General features: G+C 48.6%; 1 protein-coding gene across 1 annotated transcript in view; it reads right to left on the reverse strand.

The window, feature by feature from the left end:
• The window catches only part of DPP6 (dipeptidyl peptidase like 6), a 423,259-nt gene that overhangs the window by 114,403 nt on the left and 290,275 nt on the right, over positions 1–18,581 (reverse strand). The window contains exons 8-9 of the mRNA XM_017860556.1: positions 10,832–10,986; positions 7,511–7,608 (exon numbers count right to left, since the gene is read on the reverse strand). Of these exons, the coding sequence (XP_017716045.1) occupies positions 7,511–7,608; positions 10,832–10,986 (253 nt within the window). The remainder of the gene's footprint in view (positions 1–7,510; positions 7,609–10,831; positions 10,987–18,581) is intronic.

Consider the following 18,581-nt stretch of genomic DNA (forward strand, 5'->3'; position numbering starts at 1 on the left):
AGATCTGGCATTTCTCTAGTCTGGAGCTCCTCCGTCACCCTAGTCACTGGGAATGGCTTCTCACCCTAATGAATAACAAAGACCCTGCCCTGGTCTGATGCTGTAAACATAAGGCTGTAAACAAAGCTGTCTGCTGGAGCCAGTCTCCTTGAACTGGTGCCCCCTAAGATGAATCCATTTGAGTATTTAAGTACCCAGATGATTTCAACACACAAGGTGGAAACAGAGATAGGACTACAGCTGAGGGGAACGGAGCACATTTATGCAATTGTAATTTACACCCAGACCACTTCCAAAAAAATTGGAAAACAAATTCAGACAAAACAATATATCTTCCCAGACAAAAGAGAGATTAGGACAATGTTTAGGTAAGATGGCAGATTCAGGGATGGGGTGGGATGGGGGTTTGGGCTCATCTATAATTTGTGAAATGCTGCTGCTGAGAAGGGCTTCTCTGCCTTGGCCACACTTAGGAATCACTGAGGATGTCTGAACAACCCCAGCATCCAGATGGACCACACCCTGAGGGAGGAAAGCAGGAAGAACAGAGGTTTTGCCAGCAAACCCTCCAAACGAGCTTTGTGCCACAAGAAGGTTCAAGCACAAGGGGAAATGCAGTAGGTGTGACAGCTCTTAAACAATACTGAGCAAAGGCTGTGGTGATGGGAGACTCGTGTTCAAGTTCTGGTTCTACTGCTAATTAAAAGTGCAACCACAGGCAAGTCAGGTCATTGTAAATGTGGGAGGTTATTGACATTGTAAATGTGAGGCAGGAGAGCTTGTTTATGATAGGGAAGGAGGCAGAGGAGACCTCAGAATGGAGAGCAACTGGGACCAAATGAGGGGTGACAGTGGTGGTGGTGGAAGTAGAAGTGATGATGGTGGTGGTGGTGGAGGCGATGGTGGTGGTGGTGGTGATAGTGGTGGTGGTGGTGGTGGAGGTGGTGGTGGGGGTGGTGGCAGTAGGGATTGTGGAGATGATGGAGGTGGTGGAGTTGATGGTGGAGCTGGTGGTGGTAGAGGCTGTGGAGATGATGGAGGTGGTGGAGGTGATACTGGACCTGGTGGTGGTAGAAGTTGTGGAGGTGATGGATGTGGTAGAGGTAGTGGAGGTGATGGTGGGGGTGGTGGTGATAGTTGTGGTGGTGCTGGAGGTGATGATGGGTTGGTAGTGATAGTGGTGATGGTGGTGGTGGTGGTGGTGGTGGTGGTGGTGGAGGTGATGGTGGGGGTGGGGGTGGTAGAGGTTGTGGAGGTGATGGAAGTGATGGTGGTAGTGGAGGTGATGGCACGAGTGGTGGTGATAGTGGTGGTGGTTGTGGAGGTGATGGTGGAGCTGGTGGTGGAAGTTGTAGAAGTTGTGGAGGTGATGGAGGTGACGGTTGGGGTAGTTGTGGTGGTGGTGATGGAGGTGATGGTGGGGTGCTGGTGGTAGAGGTTGTGGAGGTGATGGAGGTGATGGTGATGGTGGAGGTGATGGCACGAGTGGTGGTGATGGTGGTGGTTGTGGAGGTGATGGTGGACCTGGTGGTGGAAGTTGTAGAGGTTGTGGGTGGTAGTGGTGATGGAGCTGGTGGTGAAGGTTGTAGTGTTGGAAGTTGTAAAGGTTGTGGAGGCGGTGGTGGTGGAGGTTGTATAGGTGGTGAAGGTGGTGGTGTTGGAAGTTGTAGAGGTTGTGGTGGTGGTGGTGGTGGTGATGGTGATGGAGCTGGTGGTGAAGGTGGTGGTGTTGGAAGTTGTAGAGGTTGTGGTGGTGATAGAGGTGGTGGTGGTGATGGTGATGGAGCTGGTGGTGAGGGTTGTAGTGTTGGAAGTTGTAGAGGTTGTGGAGGTGGTGGTAGTGGTGGTGGTAGTGGTGGAGGTTATATAGGTGGTGAAGGTTGGGGAAGAGGTGGTAGTGATGATAGTGGTGGTTTTTTTTGGGGGGGGGGTGGTCTTCAAGCCATTAGGTATGAGAACTCTACCGTTCTGTGATGTTTTCATGGCTTTGATGACCCTCAGCTTTCCCAAGACTTGTACACATACCATGTTTGGTATAAATTGGAAAGAGAGAAGGCTGAGTTTTGCATCTGGGTCAGCATGGAGGTGTCATGGGCAGTGCATGTTGGGGAGAAGCCTGGAGGTAGAGGAGGCTATGAGTGTGTAAGCTGCCCTGGAGCTGGGGGCATTTGGCGTCACTGTGTGCAGTTAGAAGCCGTGGGCTGGTCAAATACACGTGGGTGTGCTGGGTCTTCATATGGTGCTCAGAGGAAAACAGGAGGAAACAGACATCTGTGTCTGGAGCTCTGTTTCTATCATATAGCTTATCTACATCTCTATCACAATGCCATTTATGTAAGTAAGCATGCACATACCCGAGCAACAATACAGGCTTTACAAAAACACAGAGGAACAAGGGTCCTCTAAGCATTTGAAATAGGTGCCTATGAGGTGGCGAGGGCATGGGAGTAGGGACTAAAGTTGAAAAAGAGCAAATCAATAAAATGAGAGAGGCCTGCATGGACCAACCATGCTCCTGTGCCAGGAGCTGCACAGCATCTAAATCCTTGGTGCTTGGGATCAAAACAAACAACTAAAAGAAAATGAAAGTGAGAGGTCTCTGAGCGTTTCATGGGCCGTGGGTGGTGGAGGAGTGAGCCTCCGCACCTGCGCACAGGTGCATCAGGGACATGGTTGGTTTTGTGTCTTGAGTTCTGGGAGCCTTTTACCACCTCTACTTGCCAGGGAATCAAGAGAAGAGCAGCTGCGCTGCATCTGAACAGGATCTTTGGAGGCAAATAACAGCACATATCAGCACAGGGCAACATGTCTTCAGAATGATAGTGCTGGTTATCTGCCGCATCTTAATTCAACATGCAGCTCAACTGCTCGGGAAAGGCCGGAGGAAACTGGCAAAAAATAAGCACACTTGTTTTATCAGTGCAGATGGGTTTCCGTGTGAAAGCATAGAAACCACAGCACAGCGATTTGCGTTTATTTTTTTCCACCCACAGGATAGACTATGTTTACTCTTTCCTGGTCAGTTTCAGCTTAACAAGGCCTGGGTCGCTGCGGTAGCTCAAGGAAGGCTGAGCTCTACTCTGGACCCACCGCTCTTACTTCTCTTTAACAGAGCTGTTTCCCAAGAGGGCCTCCAATTTCGCCTGGGATACTTCTGAGGTCTGCAAAACCATCCTGAACACTTCCCACTCACCCGACAAGGGGCACCTCTGCTCCTAGGTGTGGCTCCTGCCACACTTCATTGCAGCCCCTGGCTACAAGCTGTCCAGGCCTCTCGGAACGTGAGCTCTCGTTGGGAGAGGCCACACGTCTTCATCACCCAAGGGCCTCACACAGCATGTGCCACATGGATGATGATAAGTGCTTGCCAATGCAAAGATTTGAAAGTGCAGACTTAACTCTCCCTGCATCTAAGAACCATTGGAGAAGTCAATCTAGTTAATAAGCAAACAAGAAAAAAAAATTGAAAATGGGTGGCATAAAGGTTAGATAGCACATACATGAAATGCTTTCTGCCTTCCTCTTGGTTCATAAGCTAGCCTGCTGAAATAAGCTGTAGGCTTCCAGAAACCTCTGCATCTATCCCTTCCTAGGTGCTCAGGGGCATGGCTTAGGGTTCGTTCCTTTTGTGTCCCTCCACAGATGAGTTGTCTTAGTTTTAGTTAGTTCCTTTAGCATTCTGTGCTTGAGAGGGCAAGATGTCATCCATGGTTAAATAACGAATAGGTTTTGGTTCTTAGAAAGGTACCAGCACAACTGAAGACATCTCAAGCTTCAAGAATCCCATGCAAATGAGATGTTACTGGCTAATGCTGAAGCCAACGCATCCATCCAGCCAAGGTTCCAGAGCCCTGTTGCAGAACTAGAGCCAGGGCCCACCCCATAGGAACTAACATCCCTGCCTCAACAACTTCCTGTTCTAGGTCACAGGTGGGAAAATGAAAATGAAACCATTTAAAAAGTATCTAAAAATCCCATTGGGATGAATAGAAGGAAGAAAATGAAAGCAGGGGTGGGGCTGCCGTGTGAAATGTGGTTATCAGGGAAGTCACTGTGGGAGCCATGTATTTGATCAGGACCTAAGTGGGGAGGAGCTCTCTGGGCAGAAGGGAGCCTCTGGGCAGATCCTCATATGGGAGTGACCCAGCCGATGTGAGGGGAGATAGAAAGGGTGCGCATGGCCTATCTATCTATCTATCTATCTATCTATCTATCTATCTATCTATCTGTCTATCTATCTATCATCTATCTATCTTTCTATTTATCTATCTATCTATCATGGGGGCTTCTGAGGCCACTGTAGGAAGTCTGGCCTTTACTTGGAGAGAAATAGAAGCCACTAGATGTCTGGGAGCAGCAGGTACGTGGCCTGATATCATTTAAAGGGTTACTCTGGCTGCTGTGTGGGGTCAGCAGTGGGTGGGGCAGGAGGGGGCGGTGCTGGTGGGCCAGGCCAGGGAGGAGTGGGGAGCGGCGAGGGGTTGCAGGCTGATGCCAGGCACCTGCCAAGGGGATCCCCAGCACAGAGAGACGTAAAGGAGGCCTGGGACCCTGGAAGGTGGAGTTGCCCTGGACCATGATGGGGAGATTGCAGGGAGCAGGTGTAGACGAGAAGAGCGGGAGCTTGGCTTTGACTGGGTTCGGCCTGAGGTGCTGTGTAGACAGTGTCAGCAAATGGATCTGAAGGTGGTAAAGAGACAGATGGGATCACTGGGCCCTCCTCCAGGGCAATGCTGGGCTTGATTTCCAATTACAGGGGCAGTTTCAACCCTGCTGGGGTAGGTGTCTCTCCTGGATGGCTGACTAACCCAGCAGACTCACCCTAGGATGTCCTTGTTCAGTTGCCTCTATACAATTGGCTTTTCGATGGTTCTATGGCCACTTTTTAAGAGCTCACTGGCTCCCTTATTAATTAATGAGTTAAATAAAATCTTGGACACATGTGGATTGATTTTGTCTGAGAATCACAATTTGACCATTTAAAAATTATATGGTGACCACACCCAGTAGCGATGCTGGTTGGGTGGTTGGCTTTTTAAACCTAGAGTCCTGACCCAGGCCAGGCTGAGGTACACAGGTGAGAGCTGTCCACATAGAAGGGGTACTTATAGCCACAAGACGGAACGATCGGAGGAGCCAGCCCTATGATCCGTGCCTTATCTCATCTAACTTTCATAACTGTCCACAAGAGTAAACATGTTTATTATTAAAAGTATCTCCATTTTACAGATGAGGAAACTGAATCAGGGAGGCTGAGTAACTTGACAGAGTCCACAGAGCCAGAACTCGAACCCAGGCAGTTGGCTAGTGAACCTTCACTTGAAACCAGTAGTCCTCAATCTGGGGACACTGGGCAATGGCTGGAGACATTTGTGACGGTCAAACTGGAGGGGGAAAAGGCGAATATTACAGCATCTCATGGCGGGGTAAGGCCAGGGATGCTGCTTAATGCTCTATGGTGCACAGGACTGCCCCCTACAGCACAGAATTGCTGAGCCCCAAATGTCACTAGCATGGACATGCAGAAACTCTGACCTCAGCCGTGACACTGCCACCCTCCAGACCAGGTGGCCTCCTCTTCCACACGTCGCCACAGCCCTTCTCACACCTGCAGGGATTTACTTGCTAGAGTAACAACTTCTTCAGGATCCAGGGTCCCCTCCACACTGTGAACTTCATTTGCCACCAAATTCCCAGCGCTCAGGCAAATGGCCGGCAAATACTAAACATCGGTGCTACATTGAGTCTGTGATTTCTGATATATCTGTGCTGACTTTTTGAAACTCTCAAAGATGTGTGACAGAGAAGCAGTATGAGAAAGTGTGACATTTACAGGCTACAAATTTGTATTATGTATAAAATGCATGATTGCACTGAGCTTAGGAAACGAGAGTAGCCAGAAAACCTGAAGCCCAACATCCAGGCTTCAAGTCCTGGCTGACGCTAATTTTTCATTGTCCTTGAAGCTAATCAAGCCTGTGGAAACAGCAGCACCAAATTGACTAAACGAGATTTTCAATTAACTCAAACAGATGGCTGAAATTTTCCAGGTGACTTTCCATATTAATTCAGTGAGTTTGCTGGACCAGGCCCCAGGAGGCTTGGCAGGGAGAGGGGCTGAAAGGAAAACAATAAAAAATATGGAACTTCAGGAGAAAAGCCAAAGCAATCATCTGAACTTTAAAAAAAATCTCAGCAAAAATATCGCCAGCCAAAGCAATTCACCTCTCCGAACCAGCGCGTGTCTTGGGCTGACGCCCCAGTGGTCGGTCATCCCTGGGACCAGCTGCTGGGGGCCAGGTTCATTAACCCTCTGGAGACTCAGGTCCTCCCATGTTGGGGAGAAGACCCATGCAGGGCTGAGAGGGACAGGCAGTGCCTCACCCTTCCTAGAGCACTGGGCTTCTGGGCTTCATCTGTCTGCCTGGGGAGCTTACAACATTATAAGTTTCACTGAAGAAAGACGAGGGGAAGGAACCTCAGTAGAATTCTGCAGAGGCTTGGGCTTCTGTGCAGGAGCTCAGGGTGTAGGGCAAAGGTGGCACTGGAGCCACTGCAGGAGACAAGCACATCATTCAAAGAGGTCCAGAGTCACCAGGTGCCAGAGCATTTATCCCCGAGCTAGACCCGAGACCTCAATTCCTGCCCTTCCAGAAGCTGCCAGAAGCTACTAGTAACATGGAGTTTTGAATGGAATGATAAAGGCCCAGGCTAGAGGTATAGCAAAATATGGGTTGGGTCTTTGCTGAGCCTCAGAATGAGTTATTCTTGGTTTAAATAGTGCCATTCATGAAATTTCAGAATCTATGTATGAGTGGGTCCTGGCACTGCTAAAATCCTCTCCTCTTTTTGAGTCTCCCATCAATATTCTTGACAGAGAGAAGGCTGATGATGGGATAGCTGGACTCTGGAAGTATAATCAGTCCACAGGCTGCTTGAATTTGGGGAAAATACTAAACTGATATTTAGACCACTTCACTTCGATTCTAAATCAGTTGTTTTTAGAAAAAAATCGACCACAATCAGATGCTAATAATAATAACTCAATGACATTGTTAATACCTTCCACAGGATTGGGACCTTACCAACTTCATGAGAATAGGATTTGCCACTGGCAAGTTGCTCCATGCTCTAAAAAATGCTCTAAAAATAGAGCACCATTTACGGAAGGTCAGATTCCATGGACTGTCTTGGGAAGACTGCATCATTTCCTCTGGTGTCCCCCTGAGGCATGCCTGGGGCCCAGTCATGCCCCTCCCAGAGGAGCCCAGCTCCCGGGAGGATAACCTGCACCTGACCTAAGGTAAGAAATAATAGTACTTGGTGAATGGTATTCTTTTCCTAGAAAATGGAATCATAAAGCAGTGAGGAAATCTTTAGGAAAGGTACCTTTTTCTTGGATGTTTAAATTTGTAAGATAAATCTGATCCAGAAGAGACCATGCACCTTGAACATTCACCTTAGTTTTCTTCTCTTTTTTTTTTCAGTAACATAATAGAAGGAAGCAAACCTCATCCGTGGATCATCAGGTGGCATCATCTCCAGATCATGGGTGGGTCCATTTAAGCCAATAACGTGTAGGGAAATGCTGGGGTTCTCACTTCCAGCCTGGGAATTAAAAAGGGGCAGAGACATGAACAAGCGGCCTCATGCAAGAGTGAATTTCAGCTCTGCAAAGCCTTTCCCAGGCGATTCCTCTATATTAAGGAGCAGAATTAATGTGGAGAACAGATGGTTCATGTGTAGGGTTTTCAAAAGGACAAAGGGCTAAGTGGGCTGATTCTTGCTCTTCTAGAATCCCACCCACTTCCCATTCCAACCAACTGCCCGGTTTGGCAATGTCAAGCAAGTACTGAACCCCTTGCTTAAAAGAGAAGACAAGAGGAGGAGTAGGGGAGAAAAGATGGATTGGATGCCAGGAAGGGGAGAGTTGGAGGTGAGCAAATGATGGACATTGAGGAGCGGTGGCCATGCTCAGCGTGGGGAGAGATTAATTCCTTCAAAAAGGAACTGGGGCACTGTTCTGCTTCCCTGCTCCCCACTCTCTGGGGGACAAGTGTGGGTCTGGGGAGACATGTGGAGTTTCTTCTTCAGGGGGACTTCAGGATCTTGCCTAATGCTCTCACTTCCATCCTGCAGAAGACATTCAGGTTTACAGAGGCTATCAGGCCCATGACAGGGCATGTCAGGCAGGCTTGCCTATTCATGCCCCTGAGGAGTGGGTGGGAATGGGGCAAGGAGCATCTGAATTCTGTCAGCCAGAATATGTTGATTTTCTATTAAAATATGAAACCCCAAATCTTGAGTAATCTGGGATTTCATAATCCCAGCTTCAGAGCACCTGTCTGAGGGTTCACTGTAAAATCAAGGGCACCCTACTGGATTCCAGGTTATCACTCCTAGATTGGAGAGACTCCTACAAAAAGACAATCATGGGAACAATTCATCTCCGGGTCAGATGAAGGTCAGACAGTCACCAGCTCTTCCAGTGGGTGGAGCGACTGTGAACAGCTGGTAAGAAACGTAAAGGGTTAGAAGGAACTAGCATCAGTCCAGTACACTTTTCTCTATTTAACTATGCTTCCAACTAAAATCCTGGACCCTTCCACATGCTACAGACTAAGACCAATCAAGGGTAGCTGAAAAAGGAGTGAAAGAATTCTGTCAACGGCAAATCCACACATGTTAACGTCCAGATGCTCTCAGAATCCGAAAAGGCAGAAAGGAAGGCTGTGGCCACAAGAGCCTTGCGTTTCTTCCTTCTGGGGCTCCCTTGGATGTTGGCCATGCTGATCAAAGGCTGTTGAAAAGAGCCTGTATTACCAGGTGTATGGACTGAACATGTCCCTCAATTCATACAGTGTAGCCCTAACCCCCAGTGTGATGCTATTTGGAAGTAAGGTCTTTGGGAGGTGATTGAGGTTAAATAAGGTCATGAGGGTGGCACCCTTGTGATGAGATCCGTGTCCATAAAAGGAGAGGAAGAGACACCAGAACCCTCTCTTGCCCTTCATGTGAAGACATGGCAAGAAGGTGGCTGTCTACAAGCCAGAAAGAGAGCCCTCACCAAATCAGCTGGAACCCTAATCTTGGACTTCCAGCCTCCACAACTATGAGAAAGAAATTCCTGATGTTTAAGCTGCTTAGGTCTGTGTTATTTCGTTGTGGCAGCTGGAGCTGACTAAGACACCAGGTGTTTCCTTTCTTTAGGCTGTGACTCTGGGAACCTTACCGGCCTCATGTATCTGCCTTATACGTGATCACTCCTCTTGCTGCAAACTGTAAGCCAGCAGGTCTGTGCGAGTGATTATGGCAGAGCAGGCACATACCATCAGCTTTCAGAGCTCTCTGGTGGGCCAGGATGCTGAGGTTTAAATGCCCCCTGGCAGAGGCAGCTCATGGCAGGAAGTGAGCCTCCAGTCACCAGGCAGGGTGCAGGCAGGAAACTGCTCACCTCCATCCAGCCCAGGGGTCTTGGAGAAGTCTAGTGAAGCCAGAGGCCAGCACGGCAGACCCTGTGTGTCCACACTCGAGCACTGGCCTCTCTCCAGCTGAATGGCTGTGGAGGTTTTAGCATCAGGCCCTCCACTCACACTGGGATGCTTTGATTTGGTAACAAAGTGAGATTTGGATGTCCCTGCTTTCCCCAATATTCCCTCCCAGCCACTGGAGACTCGCTATTCTACCAGCTCATTGGGTCAGAACATGACTGTCTTGGTCCCTCTAGGCTGCTATAAAAAAATACCATAAACTGAGTGGCTCACAAACAATAGCAATGCATCTCTCACAGCTCCGGGGACTGGAAGTCCAAGATCAAGGTGCTGGCTGGTTCAGTATCTGGTGAGAGCCCAATTTCTGGTTCACAGAGGATGCTTTCTTGCTGTATCATCACATGGTAGAAATAGGGAGGGTCTCTCTGGGGTCTCTTTTATAAGGTGATATGGTTTGGCTGTGTCCCCACCCAAATCTCATCTCGAATTCCCATGTGTTGTGGGAGGGACCTGGTGGGAGGTAATTGAATCATGGGAGCAGGTCTTTCCCATGCTGTTCTCCTGATAGTGAATAAGTCTCACAAGATCTGATGGTTTTAAAAACGTGAGTTTCCCTGCACAAGCGCTCTCCTCTTGTCTGCCGCCATGTAAGACATGCCTTTCACCTTCCGACATGATCGTGAGGCCTCCCCAGCCACGTGGAACTGTGAGTCCAATAAACCTTTCTTTCCTAAATTGCCTAGTCTTGGGTATGTCTTAATCAGGAGCATGAAAACAGACAAATCCATAAGGGCAAAAATCCCAGTCATGAAGGCTCTGCCCTCCATGTCTTGTCACCTCCCAGTGATCTCCCTCCTAATACCATCACCTTGGGGGTTAGGATTTTAATGTATGAATCTGGCAAGAACACAAACATTTAGCCTGTGGCAGTGACCACATGCAAAACAGCCTTGCCCAGACCCAGGGGACCAGGGGCAGATGGAAGTCTTTCTGCCCTCCCAGAGGCCAAGCGCAAAGTAGAAATAAGGTGTGTGAGAGAGGTCAGGTGCACTTTCATCACTGGGGAGTGGTGAGGGGAGGTACCCTATGTATTTTGGTCCAGTGAAGTTCAGTCAGGTGATGAACAGTAGTTCGATTGTCTAAAAGAAGTAAACCTGCCAATGACTCAGCTCAACAGAGGTGGGAATGTAATGCAATGTAATGAGACATGATTAATCTTTCTTTTGTTAACTGCTCTGCTCATATACACGTCTGATGATCACGTCTGCACACTGAGTGAGCAGGGCCGGGGTGCTCATGAATAATTTAAAGAATTTGCTGTGCAGTGTCCCTTTGCCTACCTTGGGATAGTGGTAGGGCTTCACGGTGGGGTAGACGGAGCCGGTGTAAGTTGGGAGCTCCATGAGGGGGACACGGGAATCATTGATGGTGGCGTAGGCGAGTCTCGTGCCGTCCGGAGACCACCAATGTGCGATGTGTGTCTTCAAAATCTCCTCTACAGGAAAACAGAGTAGAGAAATGTGAATAGTAACAAGTGAGTGGAAATTGGAGCCGCACACGCAGGAACATGAGGTGGCCAGGAAAGAAATGAGTCCCTGCAGAGTCCCTTATCTGCTACAACTTTTGAGGAATCTTCACTGTGTCCTGCACATGCTTCTATTTCCTGGGGGCTCAAGAAATGTCTGATGCTGATGACTAGGTCCAGCACAGGAAAACCCCATTAACCAAAGCTCAACCAAACAGATACTAATCATCTGGAAATTTTTTTTTACTTTGTACACATTTGAACACTATGACCCAACATGTACTTTTGAGTTGAACTCTGATTGGACTATTGTTGATTATTACTTAATATGATTAGAAAAACAGCACTGGAGAGGGTAAATTCACATGGAAGCATGTCCCATGCAGATGGAACCAAATGAGAAAGTGAGCTCTGGCAGAGGCTGAGTCCCCCAAAAGCAGGACAGGGATTAATGCACACACAGAGCTCCCTCCTCAGATAATGAGTCCAAAGGCCCAGCATGCTTCTTGCAGTACACAAAGGGTGCAAGCTCACTATGTTTGGCTTCTTATAAGAAGGGTACAAGCTCACTATGCATGGTAGAAAACCAAAATGGATCCATTTTCAGAAGGACTGAAATGAAAGACTGATTCGCTTGGGCTTCAACCAGAAACACCCATTATTCTTTCCTAGCCCATCAGTGTCCTGGTTAGAGTTTTAATGACAGACGAGTTTTGTAGGGTGTGATCTCAATTCTAGAGGGGAAAGTTCTACAGCATTTTTTTCAACACATTGGGAGGACACACTTCCCAAGTGTAACCAGGCAGATAACCCATTTCATTGTGAGCAGCTCTTAGGTCAAGGGGTTCTGTCTTGTACAGGGTCTATATATCGTGAAACTAATTCCCTCTAGATTTGTTTCTAAAATAATGATTAAAATAATTTATGAGTCCCATTCAACCGGTTATTATTAGGTGTGTACCACAAATCTACTCTATGTACCTGTAGTGTAGAAAGGTGATTAAAGAGCTTAAAAACACTTTGCAGAAACAAAGCGAGGGCATCGAATACAACAGAACAGCGTAAATGGGAAGGAAGCTGAGGGCTGACTGCCCACAGGAGGGCACAGTCCCAGATAAGGAAGAAGCAGCCCACATCAGCAGCCTCCCAGGTCCCATGGAGAGGCAGCAGGAGGAGACCAGCTGGCTGGGAGGAGGGTTCATGAAGGGAGGCTTAGCACTGGGTCAGTGTCATCCACGGTGACGTTTCACAGCCAAGCCCAGAGGCCTGAAGCAGGCACGCTGCCCATGCTCCTCCTGGGGTGGGAGCAGGAGCCAGGCTCTGGGGGCAGTGGGACTGGAGGTGAGATGTGCCCGCCTGCCCCCCCACCCCAGATATCTGTGGCACCTGGTACGGCACTGAGGGGGATGCTGCACCTCATTGAACCATGCTCCCCTGTCACACGAGTCTTCCTCATCTTGCCTTGGTCAGACTCCCCAGCAGACAGCCCCCCACCAAAGGCAGTGCGGAGTCTGCCGCAGACTCCAGAACAACTCGGTGGAGTCTCCCGAAATACAAAGCCTATGGTGGGTCTGACCTCCTGTACCCTGGTGCATCCCGGAGTATGGAGAGCAGGACTCAGTGAAAAATGAATTCAGGAGCCTGGTGTGCTGGACTTGAGCCCTAGTCCTGCTGTGTGTTCTTGAGTCCTGATCTTCAAAGCTAGGGGCTCGACAGCTGCCTCTAGCATCCCCTTCCCCTCTGCATCTGTCTCACAGCCTCAGAAACTTTGGCAGTGCCGAGAAGTTCAGAAGCCTGCGGAGGTCAGTGAGGAGAAGATAAAGGAAGGAAGCCAGACCTCCAGGGTCTGTAATTTTCCAGTTGCTTTGGCAACCAGGAGGTGGATGTTCAGGTGCGAGTTTGGGATGAGGTGACTCAGAAGTGACTTTATGCAGAGTCACCGGATCTGCCCGGTCTGCTTGCTTGGAATGGTGAGTAATTGACTCCAGCAGATGGTCTGCTGGAAAAAACAGGCACCATTTGCCATGCAATTTGTGGGTGATTGTGCTCAATCACGTCTGCACTGCAGGGCCACAAGAAAGGGGCCAATGGGGCTGGAGTACAGTCCCTGGGAGTAAGCAGAATTCGCAGCACAGAGGGAGAAGGTGCAGAGCCCACAGAAATCAGCAGAGAAGCCCTGCAGTGGTTTCCATGGGATATTAATTCACAGCCAACTCGGGAAAATCCAAAACAGAAAAACGGCTGGCTGCAACAAGGGCTTTAAAAAGGAAGCAGCTTTGGACAAAATAAACAAACAACAATAACAACAAAATCCATGAAGAGACAACTCATTGATTTCTTTCCTCTGAACCCGAAGCAATCTTTTCTGAGACCAGAGGATGATAAATAATTGGCCACATGCAACATCAGGCCACTTTCATTCCTGCCCCGTAGGTTCCACAAGAGGCCACCAGGCAAGACGGGCAAGGGTCACCCCTCATTTCCACCCAAGGTGGTTTGTATCTCATTTCTAAACTTGCTCTCTGAACTAAAGGAAATGCTACTGCTTGGTTCTGACCAGCACAGGCCAAAGTGGGTCATGCTTGTTGGGACAGGAAACTGAAAAAATGTGGGTGAAGGCTGGCCGTGAGGCTGGGCTGAGAATATTCTATTTCCATTGATCTCATCAGCAAATGCCAGAGTGTTTCCATGAAGCTCAATTCACTCTTCAGAGAAATGGGAGGTAGAACAAAACCATCACTACAGATTATCTAATGTAATGGTTAGAAGGAAACTTAGAGACACACCTTTAATCCCAGCCCTTTGGGAGGCCGAGGTGGGCGGATCACTTGAGGTCAGGCATTTGACACCATCCCGGTCAACATAGTGAAACCCTGTCTCTACTAAAAATACAAAAATTAGCTGGGCATGGTGGCACACACCTGTAATCCCAGCTACTCGGGAGGCTGAGGCAGGAGAATCATCACTTGAACCTGGGAGGCAGAGGTTGCAGTGAGCCAAGATCTTGCCACTGCACTCCAGCCTGGGTGACAGTGTGAGACTCAGTCTCAAAAAAGTAATAAAAGAAAATAAAAGAACGGAACTTAGCGACCACTGGGTCATCGGGTTCAGGATGACAGGTATCTGGTGTGTGTGATGGCAGAGGGTAGTTCCTCTCAATGCCATCCCACATTGAGACAGTGGCATGTGTGAAGATCCTCTGCCATGCCAAAATGCTGGCCGTACAAAACTAGGGCAGCTTTAGTTTATTTTCCCTAAGTGTCCTTGAACACATCGCTCCTTGCCATTTTTATTTTCCTGTACGTTAGTTGCTCATTAACGTGATAATGAAGTATAAGAGACTAAGGGGTAAAAAAGAGCTGGGCAGAAGAAACCTTGACATTTTAGCATTAATTCCAAATGTCCCTATTCTGCAAACATTTTTCTGCAGAATTCCAGCTTAATGAGGCAGTTGGCTTAAATGCCATGCACCAAATGTAGTTTAGAAGCAGAGTTTTGCAGAAGAAGAAAACCTATTTCATCAACGAAATTAATTGCATGGACTCCTGACTTGGAGCAAAATGAATCACTTGGCGTTCTGAGCAAGTACAATTAACTTGGAAAAACTGGAGAATACATCTTTTCTTCACCTTCCCTGTCCTGCTGGGGGGCTATTTTAGCATCAGAAAAGACAGATATATCCGGGGACAGTCGGTGGTCAATGGCTGCCTCTCTTGAAGATGCCAACAGTTGTATCCAGAGCTTCAGCCCCAGGTAGGATCCAGCCTGTTTTTTTTTTTTGTTTTGTTTTCATTTCTTGTCACTATACCTTGAAGAGGCCAGTGCCATTATTTGGAGTGTTATTCATTCCTGCCAAACAGCATCAAGGTCATAGCCAGCAGGACAAAATCGCTTCGCGCTCAAGGCGAGAAAGGCCAATGAAGAGGAATCTTCGCGTGGTGCATCCCGGAGTACGGAGAGCAGCGTTCAGTGAAAAATGAATTCAGGAGCCCTGGTGCGCTGGACTTGAGCCCTAGTCCTGCTGTGTGTTCTTGAGTCCTGATCTTCAAAGCTAGGGGCTCGACAGCTGCCTCTAGCATCCCCTTCCCCTCTGCGTCCGTCTCACAGCCTCAGAAGCTTTGGCAGTGCAGAAGCTTAGAAGCCTGTGGAGGTCAGTGAGGAGAAGACAAAGGAAGGAAGCCAGACCTCCAGGGTCTGTAATTTTCCAGTCGCTTTGGCAGCCAGGAGGTGGACGTTCAGGTGCGAGTTTGGGATGAGGTGACATTTTCCAGGTTGTTTGACAGAACCAGATGAAAAGCCGGCCACCACTATGATTTCATATTTGCCTAGTGAGGTTTAGGGTGGTTTGCAGGGGAGTCCACTGAACTGTTGTGCATTTGTGTGTGCTGCTGATACAGACACTGGGCCCCACTTCATGCAGGAGAATTGGTATCTGTTGGGTACAGTGAGGAGGATATAGGCTCCTTTTCTGCAAAACCTCTTCAGGTGACTTTGGTGCACATTCTGTTTAACAATGACTCGCTAGAAAACAGGAAATCCTGGCATTTGCAACCTAACGGATAAAACTGGAGGACTTGTGCTCAGTGAAATAAGCCAGGCACGGAAAGACGAATGCTGAATGGTCTCACTCACACGTGTGCTGTGGTTTGGAAGCGGCTTGTTTGTCCCCACTAAAGCTCATGTTGAAATCTAATTCCCAGTGTGGAGGTGTTGGGAGGTGGGGACTAGTGGGAGGTGTCTCGGTTATGGGGGTGGATCCCTCATGAATGGTTTGATGCTGCTTTCTTAGCAGTGAGTTCTCCCTCTGCAGAGAATGTGATGCACTTCCAAGCTTATATTAAGTCCCCCTTCAGAACTGAGGAATTGGAGGTTCAGGGAAATTAACCTTATTGAACAAAGACTGAGTACTCAATACACACAATTCCCTAGGGTATAGTAAGGTAGCGACAAAGCTTGTAAGTTTGTAATACACTAAACAGATGGAGAGCTGCAACTAGCAACGCGGGGAAAGTGGGCAAGGTAGAAACCAGAAAGAACTGTGGGGTCTGGGAAGACAGAGAGGCCTCTTTCTTGTTGGAGGAAATCAGAGAAGGCTCTTGTGGAAGGTGGAATGGCTGAACCTGCTCATTTTCCCCAACAGCCACGGTCCCTTCTCTTTTTAGTAAAAGAACCAATGGCCTGTAGTTGGGCACACAGCCTCCCAGGATAAAGACCTTTCCCAGCCTCCCCAGATGTGAGGTTGGGTGTTGCTGAGTTCCTGCTGCTGGGGTGAGAAAAGGTGATAAGTGACACCTGGCTCCCGCCTTTAAGGGGAAAGTGTGTGACCACTGCCTCTCCCACTTCTTGCTGGCTAGAGTGCAGAGCTCATTGGCCATGCAGGTGACAGTAACACTATCATGGACCTAAAAGGTCTAGCATAAGGTGAATTCTTGAGGTCCTTAGTGTAACATCAGATGAAGCTCCTCTAGCAAATCCACCGAGTGAGAGTGGTCTAGTCAACTCCATTCACAGGAAGAAGACAGAGCTGCCCATCAGGTGCCATTTTAGCCTCTACAAAGGACTCGAGCCCAGGAAAGGACAGCTCTCCCCTCTGTATTCTGGCAATGCTTTAACAGGGAAGAGACTCCGCTTCCAAATGACAGCCAAGGCCTAAGACGCAGTGCCCAGGGTGTGGCGGTGAAGAGCCCCTGCAGGGCTCAGGTGTGGTGCAGACGGAGGTGGGGCATCCAAATCCATTGGTCTGCTGCAAGGTGAGTGCATAGCAGAAAGGGCACGAGGGTGTGGGTAGAGAGGGCACCAAGAGGAGTTCTAGAAAGTACAAAAAGGGAGGCCGGGAGTGAGGCAGACTTAAAACCCCCTTGGCAGTTGTATCTAGGGGACTCCCCACATCCTCCTGCTGCACCTGCCAATGAAGTCCAGCTAAAGAGAAATCCAAAGCCAGCTTAGGGAGCACAGATGTGAGGCTGAAGGGAAACAGGAAGCTTTAGGGTTTTCTGGGGAAATTGCACTTGCTGCTGTTTCTCTAAGAGTTCTCACATGTGCTCCTGCAGAATGGGCCCCTTAGGACCTCACTGGCGTTGTTTTTCTAGGTGAGGCAAGGCCAGAGTGGGACGCCAGGATGCATTTTTATTAGGAGCATGCAGGCTGCTGATGGAGGCTGTGGAATCCACAGCTAAACCCTCGCATCTATATCTCATGATATGGACAAGCGACCTGTGCCTAGCTCAGGGGGAGGAAGAGGGTGAGGAAACACATTTACTTCATCTCTCTCTCTTCCCTCAGCAGCAGAGCCATTTCTTTTCTTTTTCTTCCTTCCTTCCTTCCTTCCTTCATTCCTCCTTTCTTTTTCCTTTTCTTTTCTTTTCTTTGAGACAGAGTCTCACTCTGTTGCCCAGGCTGGAATGCAATGGCACAATCTCGACTCACTGCAACCTCTGCCTCCCAGGTTCAAGTGATTCTCATGCCTTAGCCTTCTGAGTAGCTGGGATTACAGGCACCTGCTCCCACGCCCAGCTAATTTCTGTATTTTCAGTAGAGATGGGGTTTCACCATATTGACCAGGCTGGTCTTGAACCCCTGACCTCAGGTGATCCACCCACGTTGGCCTCAGAAAGTGCTGGGATTATAGCTGTGAGCCATAGCACCCAGCTGGCAGCAGAGCCATTTCTAAATGGCCAGAAATCAAAGGCAGCCACGATGTGGAACTAGCACAGCTAAGATTTCTCCTTCTCTTGCTGTTAAAGCAATCCCCTGCCACTTCTTAGTACTTGCTGCTTCATTGCACCATCAGAGGCAGGTTGGACACACTGGGAGCCTCCTGTTGCCTGGGTTTTCTTTTAGGAACTCAGTATCCCAGAATTCAAAACTCGTGTTTAATTAAAGACAGAAGGTAAAGTTGTAGACTCCCTCCAAGAGCAGAACATAAAATGTTTTTGAGTTTTTAACTGTGACAGAGATGGCTGAGCCCTTGCTTGAAGCAGGAGGATCACAGGAAGGCTTCTCTTTTCTATGGGTTCTAAGCTTCCAGGTCTACTGAGCCCTGCTGGTTATGATTTTGTGGTCTTTCCGTAGGTCAGTGTTGTTCAGAGGCCCAGCGAAAGCAAGGCCGTTGGGTCCAATGCCATGCTCAGTCCACGAATTCAACTACTACGGAAGGCGGTGGGGCACACAGCTGCCTGGAGTAGGCACGGAATATCAGAAGCCCTTGCCAAGATGCCTCTACAGAACTTCTTGTCATTATTTGTGGTTAGGGGTTATTCATGCCCTTTCTTTATGAAGTCACTGATGTCTCAGTATAATTTACTTCACAGAGACTGATGCCTTGCTGAGTGTGGCACACCGTATTTTCCAGTACTACCTTCAGTGCTACTTCCAGGGCGTGAGACTCCCCAAAGAAGAGATGATTCTTTGCTCCTTGAACGAAGAGAATGTGGCAGAAAGTGATGGCTTGTGAAACTAGGTCATAAAGGGTGTGTTACGGTTGGGACGTGTGTCCCCATCCGAATCTCATGTTGAACTGTCATTCTGATACCAGAGTTGGGGCCGGGTGGGAGCCATGGAATCAT

Source organism: Rhinopithecus bieti, unplaced genomic scaffold (genome assembly GCF_001698545.2).
Source record: "Rhinopithecus bieti isolate Rb0 unplaced genomic scaffold, ASM169854v2 scaffold_50877, whole genome shotgun sequence".
Taxonomy (NCBI): domain Eukaryota; kingdom Metazoa; phylum Chordata; class Mammalia; order Primates; family Cercopithecidae; genus Rhinopithecus; species Rhinopithecus bieti.